This window comes from Culex quinquefasciatus, chromosome 3 (assembly GCF_015732765.1).
Source record: "Culex quinquefasciatus strain JHB chromosome 3, VPISU_Cqui_1.0_pri_paternal, whole genome shotgun sequence".
NCBI classification, from domain to species: domain Eukaryota; kingdom Metazoa; phylum Arthropoda; class Insecta; order Diptera; family Culicidae; genus Culex; species Culex quinquefasciatus.
Window position 1 is genome coordinate 188823894 of NC_051863.1, and position 13233 is coordinate 188837126.

General features: G+C 42.4%; 2 protein-coding genes across 3 annotated transcripts in view; both read left to right on the plus strand.

Moving 5' to 3' along the window:
- Window positions 1-13233, plus strand: part of LOC6051597 (rap guanine nucleotide exchange factor 4) — a 356238-nt gene that overhangs the window by 52915 nt on the left and 290090 nt on the right. For both annotated transcript variants that reach the window (XM_038266004.1, XM_038266005.1), the window contains exon 2: window positions 1796-2794. In XM_038266004.1, coding sequence (XP_038121932.1) covers window positions 2760-2794 — 35 coding nt within the window. In that variant the 5' untranslated portion in view covers window positions 1796-2759. The remainder of the gene's footprint in view (window positions 1-1795; window positions 2795-13233) is intronic.
- Window positions 3710-5781, plus strand: LOC119770683. The gene is made up of 2 exons (XM_038266009.1): window positions 3710-4372; window positions 5608-5781. The coding sequence occupies exon 1, from the start codon at window positions 3823-3825 to the stop codon at window positions 4312-4314; it is 492 nt and encodes a 163-aa protein (XP_038121937.1). The 5' UTR covers window positions 3710-3822; the 3' UTR covers window positions 4315-4372; window positions 5608-5781.

Below are 13233 nucleotides of genomic sequence, written 5' to 3' on the forward strand. Positions count from 1 at the left end.
GCGTTATACAGTGGACAATTTCGTTGTCCATATAGAACCACCACCATCGAGAGCGAGAGTTATCAAATTTGATATCGAGAAGATCGACAGCCACAGAGTCCACTGTATTTTTATTTGGATGCAGTTGAGCAATTCTCTCAGATTTCGGTCATTCGATTTTTTTTGTATTTTTTAATCCAGCTGAAACTTTTTTGGTGCCTTCGGTGTGCCCTAAGAAGCAATTTTGCATCATTAGTTTGTCCATACAAATTTGGCAGCTGTCCATACAAAAATGATTTATGAAAATTCAAAAATCTGTATCTTTTGAAGGAATTTTTTGATCGATTTGGTGTCTTGGGCAAAGTTGTAGGTATGAATAAGGAGTATACTGGAAAAAAATGATACACGGTAAAAAAAATTGGTGATTTTTAAATTAACTGTTTGTCGCTAAAACTTGATTTGCAAAAAAAAAACACTATTTTAATTTTTTAAATTTTTTGATAAGTTCTAGGGGACATAAAATGCCAAATTTTCAGAAATTTCCAGGTTGTGCAAAAAATCTTTGACCGAGTTATGATTTTTTTAATCAATACTGATTTTTTTCAAAATATTGAAATATCGTTCGCAAAATTTTTTCAACTTCATTTTTCGATGTAAAATTAAATTTGCAATCAAAATGTACTTTAGAGAAATTTTGATAAGAGGCACCTTTTTCAAGTTATAGCCATTTTTTGGTAACTTTTTTTAAAATTAGTCGCATTTTCCCATTTTTTAAAAAATAGTGCACATGTTTGCCCACTTTTGAAAAGCTGAGAAAATTCTCTATATTTTGCTTTTTGGAACTTTGTTGATACGACCCATAGTTGCTGTGATATTGCCATGCAAAGGCTTTTGAAATGAAGATATATCATATTTTTTTTCAAAAGTGGGCAAACATGTGCTTTAATTTAAAAAAAAAAACGGAAAACTGCGACTATTTTTTAAAAAAGTTAGCTATAACTTGAAAACGGTGCAATTTATGAAAATTTCACTAAAGTACTTTTTGATTGCAAATTTGATTTTAAATCGTAAAATGAAGTTGAAAAATTTGCGACTTATATTTCGATTTTTTGAAAAATTCTTTATTGATTAAAAAAATCATAACTCGATCAAAGATTTTTTGCGTAACCTGGAAATTTCTGAAAAGTTGGCATCTTATGTCCCGTAAAACATATAAAAAAATTGTGTTTTTTTTTGCAAATCCAGCAAGATACAGATTTTTGAATTTTCGGTTATGGAAGTTTATATGGACAAACTAATGATGCAAAATGGCTTCTTTAGGCATAACGAAGTCACCAAAAAAGTTTCAGCCGGATTAAAAAAAAAATACAAAAATCAAAATTAAAAAAAAGATCGATTTCGTAGAGATTTGCTCAATTACTTTATAAATGTGAGGCAGAATTCAAACACCTTACAATGGAATCACGATTTTTTAAACATTTGATTATTTAATTTTCGATCAAGGACGATTTTGTTCCGAATAGTTGAGATGGTATTAAATACACTCAATGTAAAATTATAATCTCAAAAATTGAACAATTTGTTACAGGTGGTAAAAAGATTGGGCCAAAGCAAAAACATAAACCATGACAGACTTCCAAACGAAATCTTTCACGAATACAATTTGAATTAATACACTTTGTTGAGCAAATACACGAAAGTTTAAGCATTTTAATTTAAACAAACAAAATGTTGTGTTCAAATTTATTCCATTTCCCCCATCACCAAAACGTAAAATTAATCAAAACTTTCTCGTTTCAAACTCTACTTTTTGCAGGTGAACCCAGCCGAAATTAAAGCAAACGCAACGTTTTGATCCACTCCTGGTTGGGTCCGACGGAAGAAGAAAGGGGACACCATCAATTTCCCTGCTCCGTAGCCCGGACAGCGACACATAAAATTTTAATCTCCCAGCCTAAGGCCAAACACTGCTTGGGGAGGGGTGGTGCTGGCGAGACTCATTAGTTGTGTCACGTTGCAGGAGCCAAAAAGGCGTCTCGTGTCCACACACGTGTCCAGAATTCACAACGTCGACGATGATGGAGTGCGGTGACGAAATTCAGGAACCTTGTCTCGCTTTCGGGATGATTGGCTTTCCGGAACACGGATGGCTCAACAAGTAAGCGAAGAACAGACGAGTGTGGTGGTAAATAATTCAACGGTTCACGATAGTTTTATTTTTGTGGTTTTTCCTCTCCGAGGAAAATGTGAAGCGAAGCAAAAGTGATTTTTTTTCCGGGAAAGGGAAACGAGCTGCAGTATGGAAATTAAATGAGCTCAAAATTGAATACTGCTCCGAAAAAAAAGCAATTGGATGGGAAAAGTTTTCATCAGAGATATCCGACGAAAAAACGGCAACTTTTCAGTGCCCACATGGTGTATGCAACAAGTGGAAAGCGCCACAACCAGTGTTAAAGTCTGTTTAAGCCAGAGCCGCCAGTGTGTATTAAAAAAGTTGTGTTAATTGAAACATAATATTCGCTCAACGAGCTTTGCTGGCAGTGTCAGTGGGGGGAGCTTGTGAGTACGAAAGGGAAAAGTTTGATCACCAGATGAAAATTAAACAAATTGATGACAAAGTTCTTCGTGATGGAATGTGGAAAATTTGCTGATGGAATCATGCCATGCCGCAGAGTTTAGCTGAGTAATCAGTACGAACTTGCTGAATTGGAAGAGTTTTGTGTAGATATTTGCTCCCCTCTTTCTCTGTGTGTAATAATAGAATTATAAGGTAGCTCGCGATGGCGATGGAATGGATAACAGCGATCGATAAAAGGTGAGTGCATTGAATCATAACAACTTTAGAGGATCGTTAGACTTAAGTAATTAGTAACGAAACTAGTATCTTCCTTAATTTATTTTGCATATTTACTGCTGAATTCAGCAAAACAAAAAATAAAATTGGAACATAAGTTTCAATAAGAATCAACCTTTTCTCAGTAAAATCAAAATTAAATCAAAATAAAATTGTTCTTCAACCCAGCGGTCAGGAATGTATTTGTTCATTTTGAAAAGTGCAAACACATAAATTGAACAATTAATATGTCGCCTTGTGGTTAAAACAAAAGTCCACTTTATCCGTTCAGATTGACATCTAGAAGAGTCAAACATGATAATTACAAGGATAGAAATCCTGTAAGCAAATCCGATAACAATGTTGTTCGGGAGTAAGGTCTCCCAGAGCTACATCCCTGGATGGTTTGAACTTTGGTCATTTGCGTTTTTACCATTCCTCTTTGGCCGCAATACCACTGCACTGATTTGAGGAACAATTACAGAGCCAAGATGTGCTGGTCAGCAGTTTTGGTCATCTAGTTTGGATATGGTCGATGGTCAGTGGTAGTGTGCACAAGAGATAAGCCGATAAGAGAGAACGATCTCTCTCTCCGATCGGCTGGGGTTCATCCCGACTGGAAGGGATCTGGGCCAAGTAGGAGTAATAATAGAAGGCAATTTAAGTAGTCCTAGAACCTAGGGACGGTACGGGTCGGACACCCGTCCGTCGTGACGCGTTGTATCTATTTGTACATATTTGACGACAATAAATGTTATTCGTATAACTGTGGTTTAATCGGAACGCGAGTGTGGTGTTTTATTTGGAATCCGGACGGCGCTCATGGATCACCTGGGCGTTGGAGTACCTGCGCAGGAGTCGCAGTAGGATCTGCAGGTCTGCGGAAATCCTCCCCCTGGCGTCGTGGTTTCCTATCGTGTTGGGACTTGGCTCCGAACTTCATCATCCACTTGAGCTATCGAAGAAACCCCGGGAAGGACCAAACCCCAACATTTGGTCCTTCGAACCGGATGAAGGACGGTGGGACCAGGTTGGAAGGCTTTGGATCGACGCCATTGGTAGCCAGCACCAACGCCAACATTCAACAATGGGTGAGCGCCAAAACCTACCCGCGAAATGCACTTTCGCCGCCATCGCACTTGCTGCACAAAGGACACCAAAGGATATGGCCTGAACAAAGCGCCATAGACATGGCCTCGGAAATGGCCACCGGAACACACCAAGGACTACTCAGCATCGGACAGCATGCAACCCAACGGTACCTCGGGCTGGACCGAGGTGGACACGGTCAACTACGGAAGGATTGGTCGGCCGTATGGAACGCTCGACATCGCCCGGTGTCGCAATCAACATCCTCGCGTGCGGACTCCTATTCATCGCCCCTGGACGAGGCAATTAATCAACGGTTTGGGAATCATCGAGTGGAATTCGGTTCAACCCAGGACTCGGACTGTACACTGGACAGGCAGGATCACCTGTTTCCTCAGGTAAATATTAATTAGTTCAGTGTATATGTCTAGCCGGAGTGTTCATCAACAACCACCTAACACCAATTCCAAAATTCTCTCGATGATTCCCAAACCGTTGATTAATTGCCTCGTCCAGGGGCGAGGCAGGGATGTAGCTCTGGGTGGTTTGAACTTTGGTCATTTGCGTTTTTACCATTCCTCTTTGGCCGCAATACCACTGCACTGATTTGAGGAACAATTACAGAGCCAAGATGTGCTGGTCAGCAGTTTTGGTCATCTAGTTTGGATATGGTCGATGGTCAGTGGTAGTGTGCACAAGAGATAAGCCGATAAGAGAGAACGATCTCTCTCCGATCGGCTGGGGTTCATCCCGACTGGAAGGGATCTGGGCCAAGTAGGGAGTAATAATAGAAGGCAATTTAAGTAGTCCTAGAACCTAGGGACGGTACGGGTCGGACACCCGTCCGTCGTGACGCGTTGTATCTATTTGTACATATTTGACGACAATAAATGTTATTCGTATAACTGTGGTTTAATCGGAACGCGAGTGTGGTGTTTTATTTGGAATCCGGACGGCGCTCATGGATCACCTGGGCGTTGGAGTACCTGCGCAGGAGTCGCAGTAGGATCTGCAGGTCTGCGGGAAATCCTCCCCCCCCCCCTGGCGTCGTGGTTTCCTATCGTGTTGGGACTTGGCTCCGAACTTCATCATCCACTTGAGCTATCGAAGAAACCCCGGGAAGGACCAAACCCCAACATTTGGTCCTTCGAACCGGATGAAGGACGGTGGGACCAGGTTGGAAGGCTTTGGATCGACGCCATTGGTAGCCAGCACCAACGCCAACATTCAACAATGGGTGAGCGCCAAAACCTACCCGCGAAATGCACTTTCGCCGCCATCGCACTTGCTGCACAAAGGACACCAAAGGATATGGCCTGAACAAAGCGCCATAGACATGGCCTCGGAAATGGCCACCGGAACACACCAAGGACTACTCAGCATCGGACAGCATGCAACCCAACGGTACCTCGGGCTGGACCGAGGTGGACACGGTCAACTACGGAAGGATTGGTCGGCCGTATGGAACGCTCGACATCGCCCGGTGTCGCAATCAACATCCTCGCGTGCGGACTCCTATTCATCGCCCCTGGACGAGGCAATTAATCAACGGTTTGGGAATCATCGAGTGGAATTCGGTTCAACCCAGGACTCGGACTGTACACTGGACAGGCAGGATCACCTGTTTCCTCAGGTAAATATTAATTAGTTCAGTGTATATGTCTAGCCGGAGTGTTCATCAACAACCACCTAACACCAATTCCAAAATTCTCTCGATGAAAAATACAACTACACCCTGGACTGGAGGAACACGCACAAGTACACACGGGTACTGCGTGCACGCACAACGGTTTGCTCGTCTACACACATGCGAGCACATCCCATTCATTACCATCTACGGACGACACGGTGTCGCGGGCAGTGCACGGCTGCACTGAGGTTTTTAAATTCACTAACATCGGTAGAGCGTGTGGCTTACGGATGCGCCATCTGCTAACCACCCACACTGGACGTGTTCGGCAACGGGTCGAGCACACGGGTATCGAGCGACGGAGCGACCACTCTGGCAACCCACTCAACTCGAGGTCACCAACCATGCATCGGAGTCGAAGAGGTGGCACCATGGACTTTTCTTTAAGGTAAATAGCACGTTGCACGGTATATGCCTTGCCGAGGCATTACACTCTGGATATTACACCAAATCCTCTTCTCTCGATTGCATCATCAACCAATTTGGAGGCACGTCTCGGATCGGAGATTCCCGAGATGACGAAACAACTCGCTGATGACGTCAACCCCATCGTATCAGCTGATCGCGGTTAACAAAGGGATCGCCAGCCAGGGCAGCGAGGACAAAAGGCTACCACTCCGTGGCAAAGCAGTGGAGCAATCAAAAATGGTTCGTCTAGACCATGACGTCATCAACGATCGCTTTGTTTTAAGGCAGTAGGAAAGGTAGTCGCAAAAGGCACTTGGATAGGGCCAGGAACACTAACACACTTGTAAGCTGTAACATTTACACTTGGGATCAAACTCTGGCATGCTTACACAAACCAAAACCAACTGTCGATTGCTACCAACACACATGAGAGTTGATGGGGATACAACCACACACCAAAGCGTGACGTCACGGGACGTCGCCAACCATCTCGGACCGGCGAAGGGTCGCCGAGTGTTGCGTCATCGGGGCGAGACACACCTACCACAGCGTGACGAGGGATGTTATGTTGGCAACCAAGGAAGGATGCAGTCAACGATGCACTGCGAACTCCACGAAGCATGGGCTTCGGTAACAACTACCAACTCAACTGTCGACAGACATGGTCTCCTAATCCAACGAGCAGCCTAGGATCTTGCAACTTCCGTCTGAGAACACGGAGCCATGGTTTTACGAAGGTCTCGGATGCACTGCGGGTTACAACAAGGCGTCACTGGGACGTCTGACCTACGGAACGGTCACCCTAACCAAGGATCTTCAACACTTTTCGGAGCGTGACGTCATCGGTGACGTGCATGCATGTTCAACACCCATTTGGATAAAAATACCACCCCAAGGCCGGAGCAACGGGCTCCATCCACGGCCTATCCGGAGCAGGGCTCCAAGGAATCATAGGGACCGAAGCATAGGGCTTCAATCATGGTCAAGCTGGAGCAGAGCTTCACATTCCCACCCAAGGCCGGAGCAACGGGCTCCACCCACGGCCAAGCTGAAGCAAACCTCCACACATCCCAATCCAAGGCCGGAGCATAGGGCTCCACCTACGGCCAAGCCGGAGCAGGGCTCCACATGGACTATCCAAGGTCGAAGCATCGGGCTCCTCCCACGGTCAACACCGAAGGAAATCACCAGCTGGAGAAGGTCTCCACATTTCCAACCAAGGTCGGGGCAACGGGCTCCACGTACGCACAACCTGAAAGCTGAAGCAGGGCTTCACAAGGGACCCACGGGCGGTCACACGGAGGTGCAGAGATTGTGCACAGTCTCACACCTAGCGGACGATACAAATCGTCACAAGCACTCACTTTGAGTCAACATAATTGGTTTTTATTTTTAATCCACTCGGGAAGCTGAACACCAAGATCATCCAGGTGGACGATCAGGCAAGGTTGGGTATAGACAGCAAGACGTCATCACTCCAAGATCGACGTGGCTCAGTCACGCAGGAATCGCGGCAGATGTGCAGGTGCACAATTCTAGGACGGTCTGTTTCCAATGTTTAATCCGATCACAATAACTGCGGGGCAATTACGAAGGATCGGCAAGGGACCGCCGAACCACTACCACTACACTCGGGTACTACTACACTATAACGGGTTGTAAAACGGCAGGGGAGCTGGTGTCGGACGACTTCAGCTCGAATCAACTCTTTCCCATCGTGATCTCCTGGTACGGAGACACACAACCAAGCGTACGGTGGCAGGCTCAGGTGTGCTTGCCAGGTGTTTCAAGGATGCATCTCACATGCATGGAGGGAACAGGCCACAGGATGTGACTGTTCAACCAAGGATTTGGATTTCGTTTGGACGGTCTGCGGAGACTGTTCAACCAACACACTCCCACCCAAGGGCACTAGGAAAGTGCAAATAATGACGGCAGGGTCGTTGTTATGGAATCCGGAGGTCAACCCGTCACCATCGGATCGGTGACAAAAGCGTGCTGCACAGGGCAGCGAACAACGCTATCCAAGGATTGATTAGTCGGTGCACTAGTCATCCACAAGGGAGGTTCGCGGACGGCGTGTCTTGGAACGGCATGCCTCGGATCTCAACCTACTGGGGCAGGGCTCCATAGGTATCCCGGTACGAAGCCACGGGACGTCACCAGCACGTCATGCTTCGAGCCACACCCACATCCCACCCACACACTGGAGCAAGGGCTCCTCGGAAACGGAATCCAATGGTCGAGCATAAGCACGTCGTGGGACGTCATGCTTCACCACCCACACCGGAGCGCGGGCTCCATTGGAAGGAAACATCAACCTGGTGCACGGTACGCATTAAACCCAAGGAAGGAACAACCCAAGGAGGTCAACGGGAACCGAAGGACAACCGGATTAGGTAACCATCAATAATCGGTTAGGAGATGATGTACCCCACGGACGACCTAGGAAATTGCAACACACAATTTGTACACACTTACACCTACACCTACACTGAGGAGGAAATTTAGTTTTGTTCAGAAATTGGGTAATTTCAGGGCAGGGAGAATGTTCGGGAGTAAGGTCTCCCAGAGCTACATCCCTGGATGGTTTGAACTTTGGTCATTTGCGTTTTTACCATTCCTCTTTGGCCGCAATACCACTGCACTGATTTGAGGAACAATTACAGAGCCAAGATGTGCTGGTCAGCAGTTTTGGTCATCTAGTTTGGATATGGTCGATGGTCAGTGGTAGTGTGCACAAGAGATAAGCCGATAAGAGAGAACGATCTCTCTCTCCGATCGGCTGGGGTTCATCCCGACTGGAAGGGATCTGGGCCAAGTAGGGAGTAATAATAGAAGGCAATTTAAGTAGTCCTAGAACCTAGGGACGGTACGGGTCGGACACCCGTCCGTCGTGACGCGTTGTATCTATTTGTACATATTTGACGACAATAAATGTTATTCGTATAACTGTGGTTTAATCGGAACGCGAGTGTGGTGTTTTATTTGGAATCCGGACGGCGCTCATGGATCACCTGGGCGTTGGAGTACCTGCGCAGGAGTCGCAGTAGGATCTGCAGGTCTGCGGGAAATCCTCCCCCCCCCCCTGGCGTCGTGGTTTCCTATCGTGTTGGGACTTGGCTCCGAACTTCATCATCCACTTGAGCTATCGAAGAAACCCCGGGAAGGACCAAACCCCAACAAATGTGTTGTTGAGTTCAACAACATGGAAATGTTTCCAAAATTGATTTTGAACAACAATTTTACCGATTTTGAAAACATTTGCAGCAAAATCGAGAATATGTTGACGATTATGGAAATATTTCCATGTTGTCGAATTCGGTGTAATATTGAATGTTTGGCCTTTTTGAAATGAAATTTTGAAATTTTGATTTAAATTTTTTGAAAATATTGTTTTCGAAAAGCTCGGAATTTCACGAATGTTTCATATTTTAACATTAAAAATCGGACCATTATTTGCTGCAATTTAGAATTTAGAAAATGGTGAGTTGTTTAAGTGAGACTTACACAGCAAATAAAGTAGTAATCTAACTGCGTGTAAAAGGCCTGGGTGTGAAATGAATTTGCATTATTGTATGAAATTCTGTGTAATATTACACCCTGAAATATGTAGTCCATCAGTATGGGAAACCTACTTGACCGAACTGTCAAGCTCACATTTACGTTTATCCTTTCAATTTTCATCGGTCTGATAGCCGAGCGGGCTAAGGTGCCAGTCCTAATTGTTGGTGCTGGGTTTGAGTCCGGTCGGTTTCAACTTTTTTTTGTGTTTACAAAAATTGTACATGCAGCGTGAAAAATTAAGTGTCTTCTTTGACGAAGGTGATGTGCAATTCTCCTGTCTCGTCAGAGGCGCTGGAGCAGAAATCCCACGTTAGAGGAAGGCCATGCCCCGGGGGGCGTAGTGCCAATAGTTTCGTTTTTTAGTTTCGATGTGCATGCTTTTGCATGCGATTTTACCATCGGATTTTTTGCTATGTAGAATACATCAATTGAGCAACTCTCTACCAAAACCGGAAATGGATTTTATTTGTATTTTTTGATTTGCCTCAAACTTTGTGGGGGCCTTCCCTATTACCAAAAAAGCTATTTTGTGTCATTGGTTCACCCATACAAGTCTCCATACAATTTTGGCAGCTGCCCATTCAAAAATATTCAAACAGCTGTAACTTTTGATTGAATTTTCTGATCAATTTGGTGTCTTCGGCAAAGTTGTAGGTATTGTTTAGGACTATTGAGAAAAAAAGATATGTTTACAGAAAAAAATTGCCGATTTTTTAACTTTAATTTTTTTTTACAAAAACTGGTATATAATTTTTTGAAAAAATAGTGATTTTTGGGAAAAATTAATTTTTTTAACAAAACCATTAACCTCAATCTGTTTTGTAAAATGGAATATACATTCGAAAAGTGCTTTACAGATTTTTTTTATAAATTGCTCCTTTTTCAAGATATAGCCACCGAAGATTGATTTTAGAGAAATATTTGCACTTTTTAGATTTTTTAAAATAGTGACCATGAGTGACCACTCCTAAAATTTTTTTTTTGAAAAGTTCAGAAAATTTGCTATGAAATTGTCATGAAGATTGGACCTCAGGTTGATGAGATACAGCTGCTTAAAGAAAATGGAAAATTGAAGTTTTTTAAGTCTAACCGAAAAAACACACCATTTTTAATGTCGATAACTGTTAAGTACTTTTCGATTGCAAATCCAATTTTACACAAAAAATTGAAGTCAATTGTTTTTTATGTAAAATTCAGTTACAGTAGCAACAGTTACAGCTGTTTGAATATTTACGTACCATTTTTGTATGGACTGGCTGCCAAAGTTGTATGGATACTTCTGTGGGTGATCTAATGATTCAAAATAGGTTCTTTGGTAATAGGGAAGTTTGAGCCACATAAAAAAATTACAAAAATAAAAATGGTCGATTTCGTAGCGAAATGCTCAATTTTCCTGTTTTTAAACCTTTGCATGGCAATATGTAAGCAACTAAGGGTCGTATCAACAAAGTCTGAAAAAGCAAAAGATAAAGAATTTTCTCAGCTTTTCAATAATATTTTTTTCAAAAGTGAGCAAACATGGGCACTAATTAAACAAAAATCATTAGAGTAATTTTTGTTTGCAAATTCGATTTTAAATCGAAAATTGATGTTGGAAATTTTTTGCGACCAATATTTCGATTTAAAAAAAATCTGTATTGATTCAAAAATCATACCTCAGTCAAAGATTTTTTGCCCGTTCTGGAAATTTCTGAAAAGTTGGCATTTGATTTCCCCTAAAACATATCAGAAAAAATCGAAATAATGTTTTTTTTGCAAATTAAGTTTTAGTGACAAAAACTAAAATTAAAAATCTCCAAAATTTTGTTAACCCTGTATCATTTTTTTTCAGTGTATTCCTAATCCATACCTACAATTTTGCCGAAGACACCAAATAGAACAAACAATTCTTTCAAAAGATACAGATTTTTGAATTTTCATATATCATTTTTGTATGGACAGCTGCCAAATTTGAAAATTAAATAGACAAATTAATCATGCAAAATGGCTTCTTTGGGCATACCGACGGCACCAAAAAAGTTTCAGCTGGAGTCACGGCTAGAATAACGGAAAGTCAGGCAAAACCATCCAAAAAGTTGGGAGGAAAGAACAAGCTGAGTAGGCATCACGGATTTTTTTAAACTGATTCCAAATAAACGAGTAGTAATAACAGTCGAAAAAAAACTCTGCGACTAAACGAGTCGTTAAATTTTCTGCTTGAAAATTAGTGAAATCAACTTTTTTGAGCTGGATTTTTAGTTTCAGGATCTACGATTTTCTTAAGATTAAAAAATAGTTTTCAAAAACAAACTTGTTTTTTCAAACATTCTCGGGGAATCTCCTTTCCGTGAACAATCAACACGTTGGCCTCCAGGCTAAAAGACGTATTAATTGTTGTCGCAGGTTTAATGCTCGATTAAAGCTCCAAAAATACTATTTAGGCTATAAACTTACCAGCAACAGCACCGCCTCATGTAAGCACGCAAATGTATGCCATTTACTGGCCAAAAAGATCAATTTTAATGCACTTTTGATCATAATTTCTATATTTCGAGACTATTTCTCGTCATTTTGTTGGCACACAAAGTGAGACACGCGAGAAACCCTCAAATGATATCGCCAAAATCAACTTTCCACTTTCGCTTACATTTTCTCGGCGCTTTCGATACAAAACTGCCCCCAACTTTCGGCAACATGTTCTTTTGCACATTAGTTGGTCACTCACTTGAAAAATAATCCCGAAACATGTAAATAATTAGCAAGCGCCATCAAAAAAACAAACGCGCCAAGTTTTTTGACGTTTGACTTTCGACGACCCATTCCAATCGAAGGCTGAAGAAAACCGAACGAGAAGCGAAGGCAAAGGTTGGCCACCAACACCACCGCAGCGCCTGTTGGAGTGAGCCAGTGTTGCCAGGAAATTTTCTCTATGAATGCTACTTTTCGTGAGTGTTCGTTTAAAATTTTATCAAACCCAAAAGAGCGGTGGAAGTAAATAAAACTGAGCAGAAAAAAAGAAGATGGTCGTGGCCCAATGCACTCGTTTGATTAGAATACATTTTGGAAATATTTTTTTCAAATTCTTGAAAAATGAATAGAATAACTTTTAGTAAAAGTGAAAATAAACAGAAATGTTTACAAAAAGTTGCTCTACTCGTTGGTGTACTTGGTTTTAGTAAATTTTAAGGAACACTCCAGATTATCCAGCATCATTCAAACACGACCGCTTATTAGGCTTAAAATGGGTTTATTTCCACTATTTTTCATGAGAAAAAATCATTGAATCTTGGGGTACGATGCCGTGCACACTCTGCTGTACAAGTCGGTCTTCGTCGTTCAAGAAGCTCAAAAATCCATTCTTTTACACCCTTTTTAAATAGTTAAAATACTGTACCAGGACACTTATGGCCAAACGGAGCCGTCGTGCTAATTTGTCGTACGTCGCTTTTAGACGTTCCGAGAAAAACGAAATTTAATGTTTGACCTTGAATAAACAAAAAAGAGAGCACGCAATGTAAACAATAACAAACGTGTTTCGTTTAGCTGACCATTCTGTGCATTTTCCCGAAGTTTGGTTGAGTTTGGTTGTCGAAGTTATAATTAAAAATGTTTACGGTAGTCGAGCAGGTACGTGTGGCAAACGCGTTCTGAACCGAAATCCCTTTGGCCGATTGTCGCACTTACATCA